The following is a 25,983-nucleotide window of genomic DNA, read 5'->3' on the forward strand; positions in this document are numbered from 1 at the left end:
AAAAACCTAAGACTATACGCGGGTTTTTATGGTAAGTATGGTGCAATGCAAATGGTGAGCGCTAATGACGTCTTGCCCTGCGTAGCGAATACTCGAGACTGGCAATACAGCCATGTAGCCACTGTAGCCGTGAGCACAATTAATGCGGTGTTGTTGGCTAGCATACCATCGTCATAGCTACAGTGGCTACAGTGCCAGTGTTGGCGATGCTAAAGCAGTATGGAGTCAAACAAGATGTGTCTACAATTTGTCATTGGTATGGAAGCTTGTTATCATATTTGCCCATGTAATATGGTATAATGTCTATGATTGTTTTGTGTGCATTTTATTTCATTTCTTCTTTTTCTATACGCATACAAAATACTCCTGCACTAACCATGAATTCAGAACAAACCTGCGAGAAGTGACCTGGTGAGCTTTGGCGCACCTTGAGAGAGTTGGCATGCGGCAACTGGCACTTCGACGAAAGATTCGGCCTGAATGCCCTCATTTTGTTGCCGACTATTGCGCGGTGTCAAGTGGAATAGAAAGTTTCTCAGTATGAACGCACCATTACAGAGCACCTGTTTCCTTGTATGGCACTGCTGACGTCGGAGCTGGCATGAATCCCGAAAAAATCATAGCAGTGACTTTTGTTGTATTCAACTTGGAAATAGTTGAAACCATGGGCAAGGCACATTAGTGATTATTTCCTTTATTTTCTTACTTTTCATGAGTATCACGAATTGTTCTCATTGTTAGTGCTTTCTTGTTTTATGTTCTTTCAAAATGATAAATTTCTTAACTCCTTTTTGAAAAGGTGGTGTCATTTAAGCTGCTTTAAAGGATCCCTGAAATGCTTTTGTCGCACGCCAAGACACAGAGGGTACCTCAAAGAATGCTTTCTCACAAGAATTTTGTGTCAGGATGCTATAACACAGGTACAATTGGTTAAATATTACCCTCCCCTCAGGCTGCGGCATTCCCCCTGAACTTTTACACCTTGCCACCATTGCTAATACCCACCTCAAGCAGTGACACAAGTGTTGTCTACTTCTGGTTGAATAGAACCAAGTGTGCTCCTGCATCTCTTTCCTACGCAGTTCTTCTCATTATGCCTGGGCTGCATGTAGCGAAATTTAAAGACAAACTGCGCGTGGCAAATGGATACACGTTGGCACTAAGCACAATGTTGGCTGGTTATCTTTCTTTATTGCTACATGAAGCAAAGAATTATGGATGCCGCTGTAGGCATTCACTGCACTGTGGCGAGCGTATATGCAATATTATTTCGGTTTGATAATCACCTGATAACATGACGCTACCTGATATGTATTTTTACGATTGTCGCTATATTACGCTGATAAGATTTCTTTGTAGTCATCACCAGAAGAGGAAGGCGCTGCTGCAAACTTGTGAATGTGTTAAAATGCACTATTTATAACGTTTTTGCTACTCTATAGAATCTAAAAAAATGGAATTGCAGAGAAAGAAAAAATAGAGTACATTGATCGAGAATTGAGCCAACACTTTCCGCATGGAAGGCAGAGACGTTATCACTACTACATCAAAGTCTAACTCAAGATAGCGGCTTTCTTATGGAAGTTTTGACATATTGTAAAGCATATTTATTTTCCCGCAACACTTTTTTTTTTTACGGATCTCGGCTTGTTATTTTTCTGCTATCATTCTGGACAAGAGAGAGAAAGCCCTTTATTTGCACCCGTCTGAGAGTATGGGTGATCAGAGTGAGGTGCAGCTCCCCTTTTCCCCGTCTACCTCCCCCCTAGACGTCGGCCAGAATCAGTTGGCTTCCGGCGGCGGCCTGGGCTTGACCGATGACTTGTTTTTGGGCCTGTTCTTCCTGGATATGGAGGGAGGATTCCCATAACTCTCTGATAAATGCGGAACATGTAGTTACCGCTGAAAGTGCTTTTCTTTTCAAAACTCTGAGTGACTGTTGCATTGACCAAGGAGGTTGGTGTTTACATTGATATGCAGCGCTCGCATCTTCTACAGCATGTAGTTGCTGAACTTTACTCCTTGCATACACCTGCAGCGCAAGGTGAGCATGATACAGTGCTGGTATCATTCATGTTCTTGTCGCCAAACAAGAGACTGCTGCTGCTATTTTCATGCGAGAACCTCTCCATGACCAGCCGTGGTTACTCAGGGGCTATGGTGTTGGGCTGCTGAGCACGAGACCGCAGGATCGAATCCCGACGAGGGCGAAATGCGAAAACACCCATGTACTTAGATTTAGGTGCACGTTAAAGAACCCTAGGTGGTCGAAATTTCCAGAGTCCTCCACTATGGCGTTCCTCATATCAGAAAGTGGTTTTGGCACGTAAAGCCCCATAATTTAATTTGTGGAACAGATAAATGTGGAACAGATTGCCTAATGCAGTTGTGAGCAATGAGGGCTCTGCTGAATTTGAAAATGCGTTAGATACTTTCTGTTTTGAGGATGTGTACTAAATTTTTGCTACGAGCATTCTTGTTGACTTTTCTTTGTATAATTGCTGTTCTTTCCTCCTTTTTTTTCTCGTTGCTGTTGTTAACTACCAAGAGCGCCAGTTACATAAAAAGAAAATTATGTATCATGTATTCTTGACACTCACCCTCCCTGTAATGACCCCAAGAACGGGGTTGACATTATCAAATAAATAAATAAATAAATAAATAAATAAATAAATAAACCCCTCCACGTCCCATCGTCTGCTCCCTTGCCAGAGCTGTAGCAGACAATTCTCAAGTGGAAGCGGGCCATTGGTTTGAAGAAATGTCTAGATTGATTACATTTGTTTACTTATGTTTAAGGGTACACAAATTACTGCTGCGGCATGCTTCAAGTGTTTATGATGACGCATCGTGGATAGCCAATTGGATAGCTCACCTGACTGAGGTCGCATATCCCTGCTATGTAGCAGAGGACAGGGCAGCTGAAAACTTAGGTGACCGGCACCGCTGCGATCAGTAGTGATGCGCATTTTTAAAACTTTATAATAATTTATACGCCTTTTGCGGAACGCTTAAATGTGTCACTTAATGATCAGGAGGGCCTACCCTAACAACTCCGTACGTTAGTACAAAATCATCAAAATCGTTTCAGGATCCCTTTAAAGGGACACTGAAGGCAAATGTTAAGGCAACATGGACTGCTGAAATCCCATTTCAGAAATCTCGCAGTGCTTGTTTCATGCCAAGAAAATACTTATAGTTCCAAACAAAATTGTGACTGAAGGGGCTGCATTCCTTTAGCACAATTCAAGTTGCTTGCCATGATCAAGGTGCTGTGGCACTGCGTACATCACTATTGCCCTTTACTATGACTCGCAAGTAAAGCAGCACCCGAGAGCTGGTGTTATGACGTTTTGTGTAAAATATTGACACGTGTACTTGTCTTTCTCGGGCGACACGTTTCACCGCCTAACAAATGTTATCACACAGCGCAGGACGCGCTTGCCTGTGTTGGAAGTTTCTGGAATGCTATCGATGGTTCCATCCGCTGTCTGTTGTCACCAAACCTTGTGTAATCTGATTGCATGTATGCGAGACGCGAATAGTGTAGAACTTTGTGGAAGACACGCGTGTCCCAGCGATTAGTCTGGAACATTCGACATTTAGTGTATAAGAGCCGACGTGCTTGACCCGTTGATCAGATTTTCAATGATCGCCGAGTGTGTTCGCCGCTACCGTTGTTTTCTGAGTGTAGCCTGTTTTTGAAGGCACAAGTTCGCCCAATAAAACGCTTGTTTTGTTAATCACAGTTTTGCTGCCTTCTTAACCGTCACTACCACGTGGCATCTGGTGGAGGTGCTAGTGTGTTCATCTACCGAACGCTCCTGCAAAGCCGCGATCCAAGCCCGAAGCCCGAGGACAAAACCAGCATCGCCCAAGACCAGCGTGCTAGCCGCAGACTGCAAGGACTGCCCCCAGAGCACGGACTTCTACCTGAGTCGACAAAGAAGATTGTGGTCAAAACAACCCCAATGGCTGCCCCAGCGTCCCCCGTTATCCTACAACAACCTCGGGACCCACCGACCTTCCATGGAGCAGCAACTGAAGACCCGAAATCCTGGCTGAAGACCTACGAATGAATCGCGACTTTTAACAACTGGGACTCCGACGACAAGCTGCGGCATGTATATTTTGCCATAGAAGATGCCGCCAGAACGTGGTTTGAGAACCTGGAGTCGACCTTCACAACATGGGAGCTCTTCCGTAGCGGCTTCCTGCGCACCTTTACGAGCATCGTGCGCAAGGAAAGGGCCGAAGCCAGGACGCCCGAGTGCAGCTACCTAACGAAAACATTGCAATCTTCACGGAAGAAATGAACCGTCTGCTCCGCCACGCCGACCCAGATATGCCCAAGGAGAAGAAAGTCCGCCTTCCCATGCGTGGTGCGAAGGAAGAACTTTTCGGCTCAATGATACGAAGGCCACCGAAGACCGTAGAAGAGTTCCTTCGCGAGGCCACCAGCATTGAGAAGTCACTCGAAATGCGGAACCGGCACTTCAACCGCCGTACAGACTCTACCCACTACGCAGGAATTCAATCACTGGCCACGTACAATCTGCGTGAGACCATCAGGGCCATTGTGCGTGAAGAACTGCGCAAGGTCTTGCCTTCATCGCAGCCTCAATTGCTGACATCGTGAAAGAAGAGGCGCACCGATCGCTTGGAATTTCTGAGGTGCAACCAGAATCACCGCAGCCCCAGCCGGAAGCGATAACCTACGCCGCTGTCGCCCGCCATCAAGGCCCCCCTGCACGACTGCACCAGGGCTTTTTAACGCCACAATTACGTCGTCCACCGCCGCTGCTGCCAGCACACCCACCCGTCGCCCAGCGCCGCTACGCGAGGAAGACGGACATTTGGTGCGCTCCTGACCACCACCCGCTCTGCTACCACTGCGGACAAGTGGGTCACGTCTACCGCCGATGCCCATACCTGGAAATGGGACTGCGAGGGTTCGCTATTAGCGCGCCGCGACCACAGATTGGCGAACGACCTCGTGATATTGCTGACTACCTCGCTGCCACTCACTGGAGCCCTCGACGACCGTCTCGTTCGCCATCACCAGGCCGCTACCTGTCGCCGCAGTGCTGACCATACACTGGCCCAGCCCGGGGCCGGTCAGCGAGCCCATATCCGGAAAACTAAAAGCAGCAACCGATGGAGGTGCGGTTGCTGTTCGTCGAACTGATGAAGATCCTCCACCGCCGACGAAGACGCCAAAGAAACTACCTCGACGACATAACGACACACCGCCGTCCCGACGAAGTGTGGAAGCAATGAATACGACTATGTAAGATGACCTGACGACCTCACATACCAGCCACAGGTCAACGCGACGCAGCCGTGATCCCACGCCAAGACCAAACTGTAATGCAAGACAAAGAACCACCGACCTCGACGTGCTTCTCGATGGCCACGCAGTCACCGCCTTAGTCGACACAGGGGCTGATTACTCCATTATGAGTGGACACATCGCCGTCCAGTTAAAGAGAGTAAAAACTGCATGGGAAGGCCCTCAAATTCGGACCGCTGGCGGACACCTCATCACGCCGACTGGAATCTGCACGGCAAGAATTTTCGTTCATGACCGGACTTGCCCTGCCACCTTCATTATCCTCCAACAGTGTTCACGAGACGTCATTCTCGGCATGGACTTCCTGAACCAATACGGCGCAATCATCGACCTGAAGTCGAAGTCGATAACACTGTCGGGAGATGGAGCGATACCAACGGAGAGCTCTCGTAGTCACCATGCCTTAAGCGTCTTCGAAAGTCAGGTCAGCATCCTGCCTCGCTCCAGCATTGTCCTTTCGATCGGCACCAAAACACCTGCTGACATAGAAGGCATCATCGAGGGTGACCAACATCTACTGCTCGACCATGAAATTTGCGTCGCAAGAGGGATCGCTCGATTGCACGGAGGGAAAACTGAAGTGTTGCTAGCAAACTTCGGCCAGGAGTTCAAGCACGTCAACAAGGGCACGACCATCGCGTACATCGAGGAAATTCTGGAAACCAGTAATGCGTTTGTCCTCACGAATTCCGCCGCATCTACCCCGACGACCATGGTTCCTGAACCAGACTACAACATTAATCCAAGTCTCCCCATGATTAAGCAAGAACAGCTCAGAAGTCTGCTCCGACGATACAAAGGCTGCTTCTCCACGTCATCAGGGATTCGACGGACACCAGTCGCAAAGGATCGCATAATCACCAAGGAGTGCCCTCGACCACTCCGCCAGAGCCCTTAGCGAATTTCACCTTGAGAATGTGAAGCTATAAGAGAACAAGTCGACAAAATGCTGCGCGACGACATCATCCAGCCGTCAAAAAGCCTGTGGGCATCCCCTGTTGTCTGGGTGAAGAAAAAGGACGGAACCTTACGTTTCTGCGTCGATTATTGTCGACTGAACAAGATCACAAAGAACGATGTATACCCCCTACCACGAATAGACGACGCATTAGATCGGCTCTGCAACGCAAAATACTTCTCGTCGATGGATCTTAAGTCTGGCTACTGGCAAATAGAAGTCGAGGAGAGAGATCGTGAAAAGACCGCCTTCATCACGCGAGACGGCCTCTACGAGTTCAAGGTCATGCAATTCGGACTGTGCTCAGCGCCTGCAACGTTCCAGCGCGTCATGGACATGGTGTTAGCAGGATTGAAGTGGCAGACCTGTCTTGTTTACTTGGAGGACGTCGTCGTCTTTGCCGGAAATTTCGACGATCACCTTAGGCGGCTAGCGACAGTACTAGAAGCCATCAACTCATCTGGGCTCACTCTGAAGCCAGAAAAGTGCCACTTCGCTTACGATGAACTTCTGTTCCTAGGCCACGTCATCGGCAAGTCTGGAGTCCGCCCCGACCCGCAGAAGACAGCTGCCATCACAAAGTTCCCGCAGCCCATCGACAGGAAGGCAGTGCGTAGATTCCTTGGCATGTGTGCCTACTATAAGCGCTTTGTCAAGGAATTTTCACGCATCGCTGAGCCGCTGACACAGCTAACTAAATGTGACGTCGAGTTTAAGTGGGAAACACCGCAGGCCAACGCATTTCAAGAACTCGAACGACGCATGCAGTCGCCGCCCGTACTTGCACACTTCGACGAGGACGCCGATACCGAAATTCACACTGACGCCAGTAGCCTAGGCCTCGGTGCCGTCATAGTCCAGAGAAAACATAGACATGAACACGTGATAGCTTACGCTAGCCGGTCGTTGTCAAAAGCGGAAGGCAATTATTCTACAACCGAAAAGGAATGCCTCGCCATCGTTTGGGCTACAGAGAAATTTCGCCCTTTCCTATATGGCAGGCCATTCAAAGTCATCAGCGACCATCACGCCTTGTGTTGGCTAGCGAATTTAAAGGATCCTTCAGGACAGCTGGCGTGGTGGAGCCTAAGACTGCAAGAATATGATACCACTGTAACCTATGAGTCCGGACGAAAACACTCTGATACCGATTGCCTATCGCGCGCCCCCATTGACTCGCTGCAGCAAGATAACAAAAATGATGACGCCTTCCTTGGCATTTTAAGCGCGGAAGACTTCGCTGAACAGCAGCGAGCAGACCTGGAGTTGAAAAACCTCGTCGAGTATTTGGAAGGGCACACCCACGTTGTCCCTAGGGCATTTAAGCGAGGATTGTCTACAAAACGCTACAAAACAACCTGCTCGTAAAGAACTTCTCGCCAGTGCGCGCCAACTACCTTCTTCTTGTCCCGTCAGGACTGCGTCCAGAAGTATTGCACACCCTGCATGATGAGGCGACCGCTGGACACCTCGGATTTTCCCGGACACTATCAAGGATACAGGAAAGGTATTATTGGCCGCGCCTGACCGCCGACGTCGCCCGTTATGTCAGAACATGCCGAGACTGTCAGCAACGCAAGACACCACCAACAAGGCCAGCGGGATTACTACAGCCAATTGAGCCTCCTTGCCGACCATTCCAGCAGATTGGGATGGGCTTGTTGGGACCTTTTCCGACGTCAACAACCGGAAATAAGTGGATCGCCGTGGCGACGGACTACCTCACCCGCTTCGCTGAAACTAAAGCACTGCGGAAAGGTAGCGCAGCCGAAGTGGTGAAATTCTTTGTCGAAAACATCCTGCTGCGACATGGCGCCCCAGAAGTCCTCATTACCGACAGAGGAACGGCCTTTACAGCAGAGCTCACCCAAGCCATTCTGCAATACAGTCAGACAAGGCACAGGAGGACAACGGCCTACCACCCACAGACGAATGGTCTTACGGAGTGCCTGAATAAGACCCTTGCCGACATGCTGGCAATGTACGTCGACGTCGAACACAAGACCTGGGATGCCGTCCTGCCATACGTAACATTCGCTTACAACACGGCGGTGCAAGAAACAACACAGATCACGCCGTTTAAGCTGGTTTACAGCAGGAACCCGACGACGACGCTCGACGCCATGCTGCCGCACGTCACTGACGAGGAGAATCTTGACGTCACGACCTATCTCCAGCACGCCGAAGAAGCTCGACAGCTCGCCCGCCTATGGATCAAGAACCAGCAGCGTACCGACAGCCGACACTACAACCTCCGACGACACTTCGTCGAGTACCAGCCCGGCGACCATGTTTGGGTATGGACCCCGATACGCCGACGAGGACTGAGTGAGAAACTATTGCGGTGCTATTTCGGACCCTACAAGGTGATCCGACGTATTGGCGCACTGGACTATGAGGTCGTGCTAGATGGCATTTCGCATTCCCAGCGGCGCCGCGCTCGATCTGAAGTGGTCCATGTGGTGCGTCTTAAACCCTTTTATGGATGCTGACGAACTTCCTTATTTTGTTGTTTTCTTTGCTAAAAGTTTTTTTCTATATTACTTTTGTTTGTTTGCAGCATCGGGTCGATGCTTTTTAAGAGGGGGGTATTACATGTGTACTTGTCTTTCTCTGGCGACACATTTCACCGCCTAACAAATGTTATAACACAGCGCAGGATGCGCTTGCATGTGTAAGAAGTTTCTGGAATGCTATCGATGGTTCTATCCGCTGTCTGTTGTCGCCGAACTTTGTGTAATCTGATTGCAAGTATGCGCGATGGGAATAATGTAGAACTTTGTGGAAGACATGTGGGTCCCAGCGATTAGTCTGGAACATTCGATGATTGGTGCATAAAAGCTGACGCGCTTGACCCGTTGATCAGATTTTCGCCGATCGCCGAGTGTGTTCGCCGCTACCGTTGCTCTTTGAGTGTAGCCTGTTTTTGAGGGCACAAGTTCGCCCAATAAAACGCTCGTTTTGTTAATCACAGTTTTGCTGCCTTCTTAACCTTCACTACCACGTGACAATATGAAAGAAGGGCCGGAAACCAAGCCAACACAGAGTCGCCAGCATCCAAAGACATGACATGGATGTGGTATTGCCTGCTGCTAGCAGAAATTTTGCCTGTCACCTAAAAACTCGGCGCAACAGCTTCTGCCAGTTACCACGTGATTGTGTAATAAAATAACATGGCATCAGTCTGCCCACTTCAATCTGAATTTGCTCTTGCTCTTCGCCATGACACCAAGAAATAGATGGTAAAATGGGCCTTGGCTTTGTCTCATCTCAGACTGAGGACAACGTATTGGAGATGTTTTGTACTTATTGAGATTATCTCTTTGTTTTGACGCTATTAGGCCGAAGACGCCACCGAGAGCAACAAAAGTGTGTTGATTTCTAGCTACCAGATGGCACCGTAGCAGTTCACTTTCTTGTGCTAGCTATAGAAACTATTGTAACCAAAACAGGAGATATTTATGTTTGCGCACTATAATTCAACTAGCACAGCACCATGTCGTCTGCTACCGAGAGCTTGTACACAATGTCTTCACTTCCAAAGTAAGCTGGCACAGGCAAACCATGAACTCGTGCAGAATTTTCTTTACGTGAAGTCAAATCGAAGAATGCTGTGCAGGTGACACATGCTGCATTGAAAAATCAAGGATGAAACTACTGCACCCCCTAAGCTAGTGCAGAAAGTGCAGCCAAATCAAAGAGATCATTTTCTTCACGGCGTCAAACCTATGTGGTTGCCCCACACTGCAACCTGACAGCTTGCCGCTGTCACTTCTATATCGCATGCATGTGGTTGCTTCTTTAGTATGAGCTTTGCAAATTAGCACAAAAAGTGCAGCAACACTATGAAATACTGAAATCAAAGGGGCAAAATATGAGCGTGCAGGTGGTGTCAGGTCAAGCGAGAGCTAAACCTTTTACCATATGCATCATCAATGCTAATGTCAATGACTTTTTTTTTAAAGAATCGAATAGAAATGCAGAAGTAATTTTCATCTGTCTTATAATGTAATGCCATGATCTTTTTATTATTTGTTTTTTTTTTTTTAGTACTACCAACACAATTGTAAGGAGGTGTTACAATGTCATCGGGCTATTACTAGAATGTTTCAAGAGAGTCTCAAATCGTGTCCTACATTTACCTCACTGTCTTGCTTACTAAAGCTCTGTTCTCAATAATATTAACACCTTAGTCTTTTTTGAGCATTACCCCATCACTTTAGCTTGACTATTTGCCTTTAATGTCCCTTTAATGCAGCTTTTTTTCTATGTTCCTCATCACACCTTATGCACATTTTGTTAGAAATAAACTCATGTCGTTTTAGTTTTGCATCTTCATAATCTTCCTTCACATTAACTTCTGGATCTTTGACTTCCTGTTATGCAGGAATACTAAAAAGCAAAGTTCGCATTTACATTCTTGTTTGAGAACAAGTTGTGGTGCCAAGTGGTTTCACTGTCCTTCGTAATGCTTCCTTCAGTCCTTTGGAGTAGCAGACAAAAATGCAGTTGCAAATGTTTCGTTTTATCCAACACATTACAAACAGGCTGTACTTGCTTGGAGCTACGACACACCAATACTGACATGCAGGCACTGAATCTCTGTCGCAGCTGGCAATTTTGTGACAAGAATAGAAGAGATAAAAAAGACAACTTGCTTTTACCATAATTACCTGTAATTCAGATCCGTGATGCCCAACTTGTTGGTCTGGGTGACCAAGCACTTTGACCTTCATTTGTTGTCATAGAATAAGCAATGAAGCTTACACTTAATAGCATGATTGGGCAAAGGCGTAGCAATGATAAGCTTTATACTACTCAGGCACTGTCATCGAGTTTGTTGTTATATTGCTGCACCTGTTTGATCAATGGAGAAACATGTTTTTCTTTTATTTAGGTACCTCAAGCTCACTGAATGGACGACGAACAAGGGAAAAGTGCTGGTTATGTTCCCAGATCGTATCCTTTCCTCTTCTTGCAAGCGTACATCTTTGTTTGTTGCTTCCTTAACAGCCATGTCCAGAAATACTGCTGCCATTGTTTACCTGCAACTTCATAGGAATGGCCTTCAGTCGGTCACTGCACTACCAGTTCTATGTCTGGTACTACCACACTGTTCCGTACCTCTTGTGGTCCACAAGACTCTCAGGCATGACATGCCTTACACTGTGGGGCATGTTGGAGCTTGCCTGGAACACATTTCCTTCCACTAGCTGGAGCAGTGGCCTGCTCCACTTGTCGCACTTTGTTCTTCTAGTCAGTCTCTGGAAGGACTGGCCGACAGAGCCGTCTGTGCCGCCGTCAGTATCCAAGAATAAATAAATGTTATGACTGCCCCTTTCATTGCTGCAAGATTGAGGTTCACCTTTCTCCGTTTCTCTGAAGCGAAGCATTCACAGGTGAGTTCTCCAGTCTATCCGTAGTCAGAGCATGATGTGCCCATATTACACAGACTTGTCCCTGCACAGGACAAATAAATATAATACAGGGAAATACTACTTACTAGGTCAGCAACTCTCTACTAGTGCCTATAATGAGTAAAATTATTTATCTTTTAGTCACATTTCCTTCTGTCACATTTAATTATAATAGCTTATTTCTATGAGTACCACATATACATGCCAAGGCCAATTGGGCAACGCTTGGGGGCCCACTGAATGATGTAGATGACTTGTCGCAGCAATACCACAGAGGAGAATATACGTTGTAACACAAGCAGACGACACTTGCTGTGTGCCGGAAGTGCTTAAGTGCACTGAAAAATTGCTTTGCTGCATTCCCTTTATGTTACTTTCTTTTATAAAACAAATTAACTAACATTTCAACTATTACGAACATCGTTTGTTTACCATAAGGTTGGAAAAATTACCGATCACGCGCCCTGGTCAGCCAATCGGATAGCTCGCCCCACTGACGTCATATGGGTGGTTTGCATCATATGAGTAGGGGCGGCTTAAAATTCCACCACAGTGTGCTGCGATCGGCAGTGATGTGCATTTTTAAAACCTTGTAATAAATTACACGCTTTACACAGAGCACTTAGATGCGTCAATTAATGATCAGAAGGACCTACTCTAACGACTCAGTACGTTTGTAGAAAATAGTCAAAATCATTCCAGGGTCCCTTTAAGGCACCTTTTGTGGTGTAGCACGAATATTTTATTGAACTACTGCTGAAGATAAATGACAAAATGTTGGATGCCAATGCTAAGGCAAAGAAGAGAAAAGCTGAAACTCTGCACAATAAGGCAGCTGTTTCCTTGTAAATAGCAGCACGAATGTTTTATATCCCACCTCTAAACTTATTTGAGTTGTAAATTTGTGGACTGCGGTAATTAGTGTGTCGAAAGCAAAATGATTCGTTTAAGCACATTCTAGATTGGAAAAAGTACATGTGTCCCCAATAAAATTGTTCATACACAATTGTGAAGCTGATTCGAGTGCATTACATTCATCATTGCCGCGCCATAAAAACCATAAGTACGAAAACACGGAAGGAAAGGTTTTATGGATTCAATTTATTTGAAGTAATAGGTATGAAGTAAGGGCTATAATAAATAATAATAATCCACAAAAGAACGTACATTACAAAGACGACAAAGCGCGACGCTATAAAGAAGTTTCTGGCAACAATACTTGCACAATCTTTACAAAGCTGCTTTGTATCTGTGCCTCTAAATGAATGCTTTGTAAGGTGTCTGCTGCTCATTCTGCAGTTTCGACTGAAGAAAAAGTGTGAAGTGGTCAATGGAAGCATACTGCTGCTAGGTGAACGAAGCCGCGAACCCGTCATTCAAGCCGTATCCCCAAGCGCACCGCCGGCCTCTTCTCCGTGACGTCACTCGCCGAGCCCTCAGGCCTTCTTGTCTAGGGGGTGTTGGCTTGACCCGAGCAGGCGCCTCGTCATCCCAGTGTCGACTCCGCAGACAATGGCCGCCGTGTCTTTCCATGACTTTTCAGCCCCATGAGACTGCTGCAAGACATCTTCTCCCAGGATTTCCACCGCTTCTAACAAGCCATGACGGCGACGGCGAATCCACTAATACTTGGTCCGCCGACCGCGTTTAGTCATAGCGGCGCCGAGGGGGTTTTGATGCGGCACATCGTCGCCCCTACAAAGCGAGTCGCCGCAGTAGGTGGGGAAGGATTCCACGGTCGCTTAATTCTGGGAAGCTCGCCACCCCCGCAGCAGCAGCTGGCTGCGAAAATTTGTAGGTCGGTAGCCTTGCGGGGCGTTCGTAACACTAGGCACTACGGAGGAGGTTTCTTAGCGCGTGTTGTAGACGTTTGTCCCTAGGCGTGTCGGCATTGCGGAGTGGGGTGGAGTTGGTTTATTACGCTCTGACTCTGGCTGCCGGCGCGGTAAAATAGGTGAAGCAGCGGGCACTGACGCCCGATTTGGCGACCGCTGTGTCGGACAGACTATTTCACGCCTGCGGCGCTCGTGCTAAGTCGGTTGAGCGCAAGTGGCTGAAAGGCTGCCGGTGACGATGACTGACTCAGCACCAGCGCCGCAGGCGCGAGAATCTGTCCGACGTACTTTCAGAGGCGAAGTTCTGACTGCATGCGGTGTTGCAGAAGTTGCAGGGCGCGGTATACTAGTGCCGAACTTAGCGTCACAAATTGGCAGCTGTACGTAATTATGTTTATTCAATCGTGTGTTTTACTAATTGTAACAACGTGTCATTATTTCGCATTATTGGCGGCGCCTCCCTGCAGGACAACAACGCTAGAACCCGGACGCGTATTAACCGGACTGGTCCGTGGGTTGGGGTTCGCGGAGGCCTGCACGTGCCTGGGGAGGGGACGTCCGCTATCGCGGACAGCCAATTTTTTATGCGAACACCCCATGGCACGCTTCGGCCTCCGCGGCCCCAACCCACGGGCAGCCTGCTTCCAGCTTTGATCCCCCCGCTACCCCTTGGGTGACGGGAGATCTTGCGCCGCCTGCTTTATTATAACCTCAGGTGCTCTGCTTGTAAAACATCCAACGTATCCTCGCAACAAAAAAAGCGACCCGCGACTTGTACAGCACCAGTGAGAACCTTGCCCCTTCAGACACAGCGATCACCAAATGAGGCGTCCGTGCTCACTTTCTCGCCGCTGTTGCGCTGGTGCTGAGTCACGCCTGTTTCACATGCAAGTGAAATCCTGCCGCCGAGCCTGCAACCTGCAAATGCAACTACCTGCACTTCAGGTAGTGCATTTATCTGCACTACCTGAAGTTGGAATTTCATCGCAGCGGCAGAGCGGCAGCACCGCTTCCGAACGGCCCGCCTCGACACGTGACCAGTGGAGGACTAGTGCGGGAAAGCCTGCGCATAGGGCGATGTTTATTTACTTGCTACACGTGGTAATGGCAACATGTCAAGAGAGCTTTTCAACGAATTGCTAAGCGCAGGATACGTATTTATAAAATAAAGATTTGAGAGGCAGGGACAAAGCAATGCTTATGTTGGTAGTCGCAAACTACCGAAACTGGCTGAAAGTCCCGTGTTTTTTGCCAGCAGCGGAACGGCACCGAGAGCGGCGCTGCTGCGTTGGAGGTGGAGGTGGTGTTGGAGGTGGTGTTGGTGTTGGAGGTGGAGGAGGCGTTGGAGGTGGTGGAAGTGCAAGCGGGCAAGGGTATGGCGGAAGCAATGACCAAGGCGCGGGAAGTAATTGGGGTCAGCACGGAGAGCGACAGCTTGGTCATTATGCATTCTGGGCTCAATGACGTGCTTAAGGGGAGAAGCCAGGACCTTGAGAGGCACATTGAGACTGGGCTGAGTAAGCTTAGAGAGGCCTCCGGGAGGGTGCATGTGACCATATGCACTATCCCAGAGGTCCAGGGCCAGGCTTACCAGGTATAAAGGAGGGTGGTTGAGGCCAATCGGGTCATTAGGAGTCTGAGCGGACGACTCGGGTACAGCGTGATGGAGGTCAACAGGGACGTGTACGGAACCGGCTTCCGACCTTTTGTGCAGGATGGTATTCACTACAGTGGTGCCACTGGCAAAAGGATAGGGGGCAGGATGGGTCGCCATGGAGGCAACAGCTTTTTTAGGGGGACCCAGAGCCCTGAAAGAAGCAGTGTAGGCGTGGACGATTCGAGGCAGGAGCCACAAACACGCGAACATCGGTACTGTAGGAGAGGTGACAGGAATAAGCGCAAGAGCCAAATTAAGTCAGACATAGGGTTCATTAACATGCAAGGTGGCAGAAATAGGCTAAAATGGGAGGAAATCGAAGAACAACTAAGGCAGGAGAACTTAAAATGGTTTATGGGTTTGTAGAGACACATCTTAGGGACATGGAACAACCGCCCTGTAACCCTGATTATGCATGGGAATACTGCAACAGAGTGCAGGGTAGCAGAAAGGGTGGGGGAATTGGAGCATTCATTCATAAAAATACAAATTGGCAAAGGGTCAAACAGGAATGCAAGGAGCATTTATGGCTAGAAGGAAAAGTAGCAGGGGCGAAAACACTTCTGGGCTTTGTATACCTAAATTTGGACAGGATCAAATGCTAAAGAGGAAAACAAAAAAATGTTGGACTGTATAGCAGCGGACATCAATGAGCTAGGAAAAGGATGTTAAGTAATTGTATTAGGAGACATGAATGCGCATGTTGAAGATATGGATGGGTACACAGACTCCACAGGTAACATGCTGCTGGATATGTGTGAGAGGCTTAACTTAGTTGTCTGTAACTCTACTGAAAAGTGTGACGGGATCATAACATGGGAGGTAGGGGGTCGACACTCGACAATAGATTATGCGTTGATGTCACATAGGATGTACGATAGATTAGGAGCCATGATTATAGATGAACAGGGCTCCAGAAGTATAGGTAGCGACCACAAACGTATCAAGTTGAGTTTTAAGAGGGAAACTAAAGCACGAACGACGCGCGAGGAAACGCCAGATGTGATTTTTTACTCAGAAGACGAAGTGGAAATAGCGGCCAAACAAATTGAAGAGGAAATATCAGAGAGTACTGAAACTGATTGGACTTACCCAAAGTTAATGAGACTATTTGAGCGTGAGCTAGGTAAGGCGCGAGTCAGGAAAACAAGGCAATGGATACGAAAACTCAAGAGCTGGTAGGATGAAGAGGTTAAGAAGGCCATAAAGAAACGTCAGGAAGCCTCCAGGGAACACAGGTATTCCAAAAGTAAGGGAGAACCTGAAGCAGAAGTAGAGAGGAAATGGGTAAACTACATAAAATGCAAAAGGGAAGCATCTTATTTGATCAACGAGAAAATCAAGACAAAAGGGTCCCAATGGCTGTCAAAAATAAGCAATAAAAAAGATAAACAGGCAGCTAGAAAATTCTGGCAACATCTGAACTCCTTGGGTAATAGGACAAGCCTAGAGCAGAGGTATATAGTAACAGCTCAAGGTACTCGGTTAGAAGGAGAGGTAGCAATGGAGCATATAGGAACCATGATGAGGGAAAAATTTACAAAACAGACAAATGGTACATGCAGTACGTCGGAGAGGGATAGCCCGGTCAACCCACTGCTTTCGCTTGTACAAAAAGAGTGGGAAAGGGCGGAGAAGAGGGTACCAATTAAGTAGCACATCGGCAGGCCCCGATGGTATTCCAATTATGTTAATAAAGAAATTGGGCCCGAAATCTAAGAAAGCATTGAGGGAGGTGGTGAGCAAAATGCTAGTGGATGGTAAAGTACCTGACGAATGGAGGCTAAGTAGGATGAGAATGATATATAAGGGAAAGGGGGACAAAGCTGACATAAATAACTACCGGCCTATAACAGTGACGTCAGTGGTTTACAGGGTGGTTATGCAGATTATAAAGGACAGACTGCAGGCATGGGTAGAGAACGAGGGGGTACTTGGAGAGCTACAAAATGGGTTCCGGAAGCATAGGAGGCTAGAAGACAATCTGTTCTCGCTAACACAGTGCATTGAAATAGCTGAAAAGGAACACAGACCCCTATGGCTGGCTTTTTTGGACATCAAGGGAGCCTATGACAGTGTACTTCAAGAGGGCTTGTGGGGCATTCTGGAAACTTTGGGAGTGCAAGATGGAGTAACCAATTTCTTAAAAGATATCTATAAAGGTAACCGGGTGATTATACAATGGGAAAAGCAGGTTTCGGAGCCTGTGATGATTCGGCGGGGGCTTAGGCAGGGGTGCCCATTGTCACCTCTGATGTTTATGCTGTACCTACAAGGTCTAGAGGCCAAAATACAGCAAAGCGGACTCGGCTTCAACCTATCATTTCTCAAGCAAGGAAAATTGATTGAACAGTCATTACCAGGACTGATGTACGCGGATGATATTGTATTAATGGCTGACAATGCAGAAGATCTGCAGGAATTAATGGACATATGTGGTACAGAAGGAGAGAGGTTAGGCTTGAAGTTTAGCAAAGAAAAATCAGCAGTCATGATTTTTAATGATAACAGTTGCGGCGAGCATAAGATACAGGAGGCCACGCTGGAGATAGTCGATAAATACAAGTACCTTGAGGTGTGGATAAATAATGGCATTGAGTATCTGACAGAGTACGAAAAATATCTAACGACTAAAGGTAACAGAAGTGCAGCGATTATGAAGAGTAGGGCACTGTGGAACTACAATAGGTACGAGGTAGTACGAGGGATATGGAAGGGGGTAATGGTACCAGGCCTGACTTTTGCCAATGCAGTTCTATGTATTAGAACAGAGACCCGGCAACAGTTGGAAATTAGGCAACGTGGTGTGGGTAGGCTCGCTCTGGGAGCACATGGCAAGACACCAAATCTTGGAGTGCAGGGGGATCTGGGATGGTCTTCTTTCGAGGGCAGAGAGGCTAGTAGCAAGATAGCATTTGAGGAGCGATTGAGAAAAATGGGGGAAATTCGGTGGGCTAGGAAGGTTTTCAGTTACTTATACACGAGGAATGTTGACACGAGGTGGAGGAAGCGAACTAGAAAATTGACAAGCAAATACTTGGGCAGTAGCGGGGGAACAAGTAAGGAATCATCTGTCAAGAAAAAGGTTAAGGAGGCAGAGAGGGGTATGTGGAGTACAGAGATGCAAACCAAATCGGCATTGGAGACCTACAGGACGTTTAAGCAAGAAATAGCCAAAGAAAATATTTACGATAACTCTAAGGGAAGCTCATTGTTGTTCGAAGCCAGGACAGGTGTATACTGAGGACTAAAACGTACCGAGCCAGATACCAGGAGATAGATTTGGTGTGCGAGGCGTGTAGAGAGGAGGAGGGAAAGGCGGTACACCTGATACTTGCTTGTAAACAACTTCACCCTGCAGTTGAATCTAACGGGGAACTATTCAAAGCCTTGGGTTTTAAAGACAGTGAAAGTAGAATAGACTTTGAACAGGTAGAAATAACTAAACGGAGGCTATCTGATTGGTGGACAATATCAACGCAAAAGTAAAGGAGTAAATACATAGGTATGCATGCATATAGAACCATTAAAGGCTAGGTGGCGCGCGCCGCCGCCGCCCGATTCAAAGGGTTGAGCCACAATCATCCATCCATGAGAGCGCCGCATGCGGGGCAAATTTCAACTAGTGGGTGGTACGCCCGTACGCCTCTCCCATCTCTCGTTCGCACCGCCTTGATTGCCTCTTGCGCTGCGCGTGTTTGGGCACTTTTCGTACCACGCGCGGTGTGCGCCTACGTGCGTGTGCGTGGACGTTTTATTCGAAGGACGATGTACAGTCTGTTTCACATATATGCGCCGTGTCTATCGGTAAATTTTGTGTAAAAATAATGTCTGCAAATTCAACACGCGAAGTTGTGTATGATGCCTGGCTAAACACTCAACATTCCCTTAGTAGTTAGCTATGAGAGACATTGCATTTTACATGGAAGAAAAATCTTGGTAATTGGCGTCAGCATGTTATCCAATGTTAGAAAGAACTGACCAGCGAATTAAGCTGTCATCATGATTCTTATTACTCTGGTGTGTTCTATTCAAATATGGCCATTCAATAATGCGCATAAATATAGTTAGGCGCGCATTTCTTATGAAAAAGTTTGCTGCTACTTTCATCCCCCTCTGAAACAGGCCTCCAAAAAACGAATTGCTCATGGCTGCTAACACGACGGCGCGTCATATAGAGTATTTGCATAGCTAATTCACAAACACCATATAGAAATCACCTGAGAGAAAAGTTTCGTTGTTAAGATCGAGAGCCAATCAATTGAAAGTGATGAAATGTTTCATAGTGGCCCTCATCAGTAGCCTTTCTCGACAATATGACACACCCCTGATCACGTAATGGTAGCCGACTGTCCGTATGGCGAGGCACGCTATGTTCGCGAAACCCATCAGTTCACTACAACTTGGTATTGAAACCAAAAAGCATTTTTTTTACAGCGCCAACTGGAATGGCTAAAGTATTCCTGAGCTACTACAGCGCAGCTTAGATTGCCTAGAAAAGGAAAATTCAAGCACCTTCTGTCTCACCATGTCTCGATCACACGTTCTTTAATTATACAAACGGATAACTATTCGCTTCGTCGGTACATAAAAGAGAACCTTGCCCAACTGCAGGCTAAATAAAGTTTGCTCCAATCCAATCGCAAACATTCATAAAGCGCCACAAGCCTTGCATATACTTTCACTTGATTTCTGACCCTCCACCGGGCGGGGGGGGGGGGGATTTCGATATCTTCAATATGTCCCATACTACTAGTGATTGACGCTTCGACTTCTTTCTGGCTGCAGCCATGCGGTCCAACAGGCATACTTCACAAAAAAAATTTGGGCCGAGCAGCCTGTGTCAGTTTGCCAAACAGATTCGTCATGTATATTCCCCAAGCAAGCACCAGTAAATTTCTCAAGTGAGTTGAACGTGTAGCATGGAAAAGGGAATATGTATTCGTACATTTCTATTTGTATTCTGTAAATAGCTGTAAGCCTTCGTTAACTTTACTTCAAATTTCCGCCGCTTAAAGTAAACACGTGAAGAACCGCCTTATGTTGACAAGCAGGTAAATAAGCAAGTGGTGCTTATAGAATCTAAACTCAAGTATTAGTACCCGTGTTGCTGCCGAGCGTTTCTGTGGAGAAATGCAAAAATTCGATATTATACCATGAACTACTCGTCGTGAGCAAACCTGTTTTAGCGGATTAAAATCAACGTAATTGTTGTAGAAGTCATATATAGCCAGCGTTTGTGACATACTTGTTGCACCGCGGCAGGTATGGTATCATAACTGGATTCCTATATGCTATGTTTTTGCGATTGTCCATCCGCGCATGAAAAATCCGTAATGGGCTGGTCTGCGCTCCTTCGGCTGGCACCGTAGCGTTGTCTTTGAGAGCTGCACTGTTGTCTAAGAAATTAGATCTTCGAATAAATGTTCGCAAAGGAAGACGTCGTAAAAATATATTTGAGACGACCACCATAAATAACAAGCAGAGAGAACGAGGGCGAACAGACGAAAACACCGCAGGAAGCGCCCGGACAACGCCCGAACTGTAGCAGACGACAGGCACGAGTCCTTGCCCTGACGTCACGCGAGCGGCGCTCGCAGCGCCCCTGCATGTAGTTCGTTCTCGGGGCTAATAGCACGAGCGCCGCAGATGCGAAACGGTCTGTCCAACACAGCGGTCGCCAAATCGGGCGTCAGTGCTCACTGCTTCACCTATTTCCGACAGCCAGCGTCGGAGCGTAAACAAACTCGACTGCACTCCGCAATGCCGGCATGTCTAGGGGACAAGCGCACACAACACGCCCTAAAAAAGAAAAGACTGATTCGTAGTGTCATATATACAAGGATCAAAAGCCCCCAGATTTTTTCTCTCTCAAGCTCGCTCTTACTCGCGCCTGCGCACAAACGGCTGGCGATCCCTTAAATGAACGTCTCGTCATTCCTATGGAGCCGAATCTTGCAATGGTTCGGAATACGAACCATTCGCTTTTCGCTTCATCATCATCATCAGCCTGATTATGCCCATTGCAGGGCAAAGGCCTCTCCCATACTTCTCCAACTACCCCGGTCATGTACTAATTGTGGCCATGTTGTCCCTGCAAACTTCTTAATCTTATACGCCCACCTAACTTTCTGCCGCCCTCTGTTACGCTTCCCTTCCCTTGGAATCCAGTCCGTAACCCTTAATGACCATCGGTTATCTTCCCTCCTCATTACATGTCCTGCCCATGCCCATTTCTTTTTCTTGATTTCAACTAAGATGTCATTAACTCGCGTTTGTTCCCTCACCCAATCTGCTCGTTTCTTATCCCTTGACGTTAAAGCAAGGCAATATCATCAGCGAATCGCAAGTTACTAAGGTATTCCCCATTAACTCTTATCCCCAATTCTTCCCAATCCAGATCTCTGAATACCGCCTGTAAACACGCTGTGAATAGCATTGGAGAGATCGTATCTCCCTGCCTGACGCTTTTCTTTATTGGGATTTTGTTGCTTTCTTTATGGAGGACTACGGTGGCTGTGGAGCCGCTATCTTTCAGTATTTTCACATACGGCTCGTCTACACCCTGATTCCGTAATGCCTCCATGACTGCTGAGGTTTCGACTGAATCAAACGCTTTCTAGTAATCAATGAAAGCTATATATAAGGGTTGCTTATATTCCGCACATTTCTCTATCACCTGATTGATAGTGCAAATATGGTCTTTTGTTGAGTAGCTTTTACGGAATCCTGCCTGGTCCTTTGGTTGACGGAAGTCTAAGGTGTTCCTGATTCTATTTGCAATTACCTTAGTAAATACTTTGTAAGAAACGGACAGTAAGCTGATCGGTCTATAATTCTTCAAGTCTTTGGCGTCCCCTTTCTTATGGATTAGAATTATGTCAGCGTTTTTCCAAGATTCCGGTACGCTCGACGTCATGAGGCATTGCGTATACAGGGTGGCCAATTTCTCTAGAACAATCTGCCCACCATCCTTCAACAAATCTGCTGTTACCTGATCCTCCTCAGCTGCCTTCCCCCTTTGCATAGCTCCCAAGGGTTTCTTTGTACTTCCGGCGTTACCTTGGGGATTTCGAATTCCTCTAGACTGTTCTCTCTTCCATTATCGTCGCGGGTGCCACTGGGACTGCATAAATCTCTATAGAACTCCTCAGCCACTTGAACGATCTCATCCATATTAGTAATGATATTGCCGGCTTTGTCTCTTAACGCATACATCTGATTCTTGCCTGTTCCTAGTTTCTTCACTGCTTTTGGGCTTCCTCCGTTCCTGAGAGCATGTTCAATTCTATACATATTATACTTCCTTATGTCAGCTGTCTTGCGCTTGTTGATTAACTTCGAAAGTTCTGCCAGTTCTATTCTAGCTGTAGGGTTAGAGGCTTTCATACATTGGCGTTTCTTGATCAGATCTTTCGTCTCCTGCGATAGTTTACTGGTATCCTGCCTAACGGAGTTACCACCGACTTCCATTGCACACTCCTTAATGATGCCCACAAGATTGTCGTTCATTGCTTCGACACTAAGGTCCTCTTCCTGAGTTAAAGCCGAATACCTGTTCTGTAGTTAGATCTGGAATTCCTCTATATTCCCTCTTACCGCTAACTAATTGATCGGCTTCTTATGTACCAGTTTCTTCCGTTCCCTCCTCAGGTCTAGGCTAATTCGAGTTCTTACCATCCTGAGGTCACTGCAGCGCACCTTGCCGAGCACGTTTACATCTTGTATGATGCCAGGGTTAGCGCAGAGTATGAAGTCTATTTCATTTCTAGTCTCGCCGTTCGGGCTCCTCCACGTCCACTTTCGGCTATCCCGCTTGCGGAAGAAGGTATTCATTATCCTCATATTATTCTATTCTGGAAAGTGTACTAATAACTCTCCCCTGCTATTCCTAGTGCCTATGCCATATTCCCCTACTGCCTTGTCTCCAGCCTGCTTCTTGCCTACCTTGGCATTGAAGTCGTCCATCAGTATAGTGTATTTTGTTTTCACTCTACTCATCGCCGATTCCACGTCTTCATAGAAGCTTTCGACTTCCGTGCGATCGGAGATATTTAATTGTTCGGCGCGTTCGTTCGGTTACCGGCGCGCGCGATTGGCCTACTCCGCGCCGACGTCGCCAGCCGCGGGGCGCGGCCACGTTTTTGGTGACGTCAAAATGACGACACGCTCCTGTCAATCATCCTCCCACCGAGCATTTCGTCTGCTAGGCGCCGAACCCGACGGGAGCTGGGAAGTTTGGAGCGATCATACGGCTTCGCATGGCGCGTCCGGTGGATTGGATTGGATCCAACAGGCGGCCTTTTCGGCTGCGGAATGGCACGTTTGAATCCAATCCATAGTTTAATTCGAGAAAATGGCGCTTCCGTTGGGAACTTAGGTTGTTGCGCTGGCGTTTCTAGAGGAAGGAGGAGAGCGGGTGGCGGTGCGAAACGCGTTTGAAGAAATGGCAGAAAGTGAATTCCGGCGTCGTTTTTGTTTCTCGAAACAAATAATTCGTTGGTTGTACAGAGAAATCGACAACATCATCGGTGCCAGCGAGCCACTGGAATGTTGTCGCTGCCTCTTGAAAAGTGCGCCACTCTTCCCGTCGTTTCTTTTTCTTTTTTCTTCTCGCTGTGCGCGACACGACCTAGGGACGACGCAAAGAACCTAATAGTTATAAATTGCAGTAGTCACATGTACTACTATTTGAAAACGTGTTTGGGCTTGAGAAGAAAAAATACATTTTTTTAGATAAAGATTTAATTCATTTGGAAGACGAGAAACATTTGGTTTTGTAGTATACTGTTTGTAAGCAGACGACAAACGGCGGAAGTAAACTTCCGGGGAGGTCACCGCTTCCTGATTGGCTGCTCTCTCCGCCCCGCTGCCACAAATTTTGCATACTGCAACTTTGTGACGTTGCAGCAACTGAACAGAACGCGTATCGAACAAAATATCTCCGATCGCGCCCCTGGTCATCAATTTAAGTCGCTTCGACGTAAGCGCCGAAGCGACTTCGCTTCGGCGCTTACGTCGCTAAATTTGCCACTCCCAAGCCGGTGGTGGAAGAAAGGGAGGACGCGACCAATAGATGGGAGGGTACCACCTCTGAAGTGTACGTCATTAGAGTGTTTTAGTAGAGTGTTTAGTTTGGAGTTCTTACGCTCCGCTCAGCGGCTAACCGGAGCGCAAGCGCGAATGCGCATGCGCCCTCCGCTTAGCCGCAAGCAGGCTAGTGAAGCGACAAACACGCTCCGCCTACCAGGAGCTCGCACGATGCACGCATCAGGAACGCACTGCCACCACTTCTTAAGTAGCGAGCGCGACAAAACCGTGAACTGGTTCTTAGGGACACCTTTACTAGACTATATCAATCTTCTTTCTTTTTTTCGCCCTTCGTAATCGGCTCAGACATGACTCGTTCGACGCCGCGCTGTCGCTATCCCTGCGATCTGCCCCACGGCGTGTCGCGTGATGGAAGCAATGGAACTTGAAATCGAACATCACGATTATACGGGCCCTGCATTGCCTGCGCGAAGTAAAATCAAAGAGCGTGCCGTGATATTGAGGAACAAAGTGCGGCACTCCCGAACTAAAGAAAAAAAAAAGGGCAGCCGAATAAGAGATCTCCACAATAACTTCCCGTCCTGCAGACTGTATAGCTTTATTAGCCGAATGAAGGAAACGCTGAACCAGCCTAGGTTGAACCCTTCTGATTGCTGAACTGCGATCTGCGAGCTATTCACGCTGGCGACAGCACTGGGAATTCGATCTCGCCATTCAAATATCTCCTTAGCACTAATTTGCTTTCAAGAGAGGTCAGGGGAAAGCTGCATGACCCAGCCCTTTTACCGGCCAACACAGCTAGGCCATTACGATTAATGCTTCGCTTCCGACCGACATCTGCGAGCTGCAGGCCGGTGGCGATGAACCGCAGCGCGCAACATTCCTTCATCTGCGTGGAATGACGACTGGTACACTTGCACCCGAGTCTCCTCCATTGGATAGCGTAGCCTGCAAAGGGTCTACTTAGAAAGCCGGCAGTGGCGGTGCAACTAATTATCCGTCATTTCTTCGAACGCGTATTGCCCTTCCAGCCGTGGCCGTCATCGAAAGAGCAACGCCAAACAGACGACGAAGGCAAGTAATAGCCTCCGAAGCTACCAACGTACGCGCGCGCGACGCCCGCGTGTCTCGGGGTCGCGCATTTTATCTGCCAGCTCGGCTAAGTACAAATCTTCCCCGTAGTACCTAGGCGAAGAAAAATTCTCCAGGACCGAAAGTCCCCACATTTCTCTCTCGCAACCACTGCTCTTCGCGCATGTGCAGAAAGAGCGGAGCAATACATGGGAGAAATACAAAGCCGCCATTGTGGCCCGAAAGGCGTGGCCGCTACGGCAAAGAAATAAAAAATGAGCAAAAGATGAGAACCTACTAAGTCATTTCCTCCACACTTTTCTCCTAGCGCGCGGAGGGGGTAGGGCCTCTCCTCAATTTCCTTCCTCTGAGGAAGGAAACTGAGGAGACGCCCTACAAGTTTGTATAGGTGTTCTGTGGCCCTACCCCCTCCGCGCTAGGAGAAAAGTGTGGAGGAAATGACGTAGTAGGTTCTTTTTTTGCTGTTTTTTATTTCTTTGTAGTGGCCACGCCTTTCGGGTCACAATGGCGGCTCTGTTGTGGTTCTGCGCGCTCACACGTGTTGCTCCGTAGGTTTCGTACCGTGGCAAAGGCGCCGTGCGGGCAGGTTTGCGTTGGTCTCCGTGTTTTATTGCGCTGCG

The 25,983-nt window shown here is 47.6% G+C and overlaps 1 protein-coding gene across 2 annotated transcripts in view; it reads left to right on the top strand.

Annotated features, from left to right (window-relative positions):
• The window catches only part of Alg3 (Alg3, alpha-1,3- mannosyltransferase), a 117,371-nt gene extending 105,717 nt beyond the window's left edge, over positions 1-11,654 (top strand). For both annotated transcript variants that reach the window (XM_075684096.1, XM_075684095.1), the window contains exons 7-8: positions 11,209-11,270; positions 11,335-11,654. In XM_075684096.1, coding sequence (XP_075540211.1) covers positions 11,209-11,270; positions 11,335-11,633 — 361 coding nt within the window. In that variant the 3' untranslated portion in view covers positions 11,634-11,654. The remainder of the gene's footprint in view (positions 1-11,208; positions 11,271-11,334) is intronic.
• Positions 11,655-25,983: the final 14,329 nt, after the last annotated feature.

The sequence above is a fragment of the Dermacentor variabilis genome, chromosome 3 (genome assembly GCF_050947875.1).
Source record: "Dermacentor variabilis isolate Ectoservices chromosome 3, ASM5094787v1, whole genome shotgun sequence".
In the NCBI taxonomy this organism is placed as follows: domain Eukaryota; kingdom Metazoa; phylum Arthropoda; class Arachnida; order Ixodida; family Ixodidae; genus Dermacentor; species Dermacentor variabilis.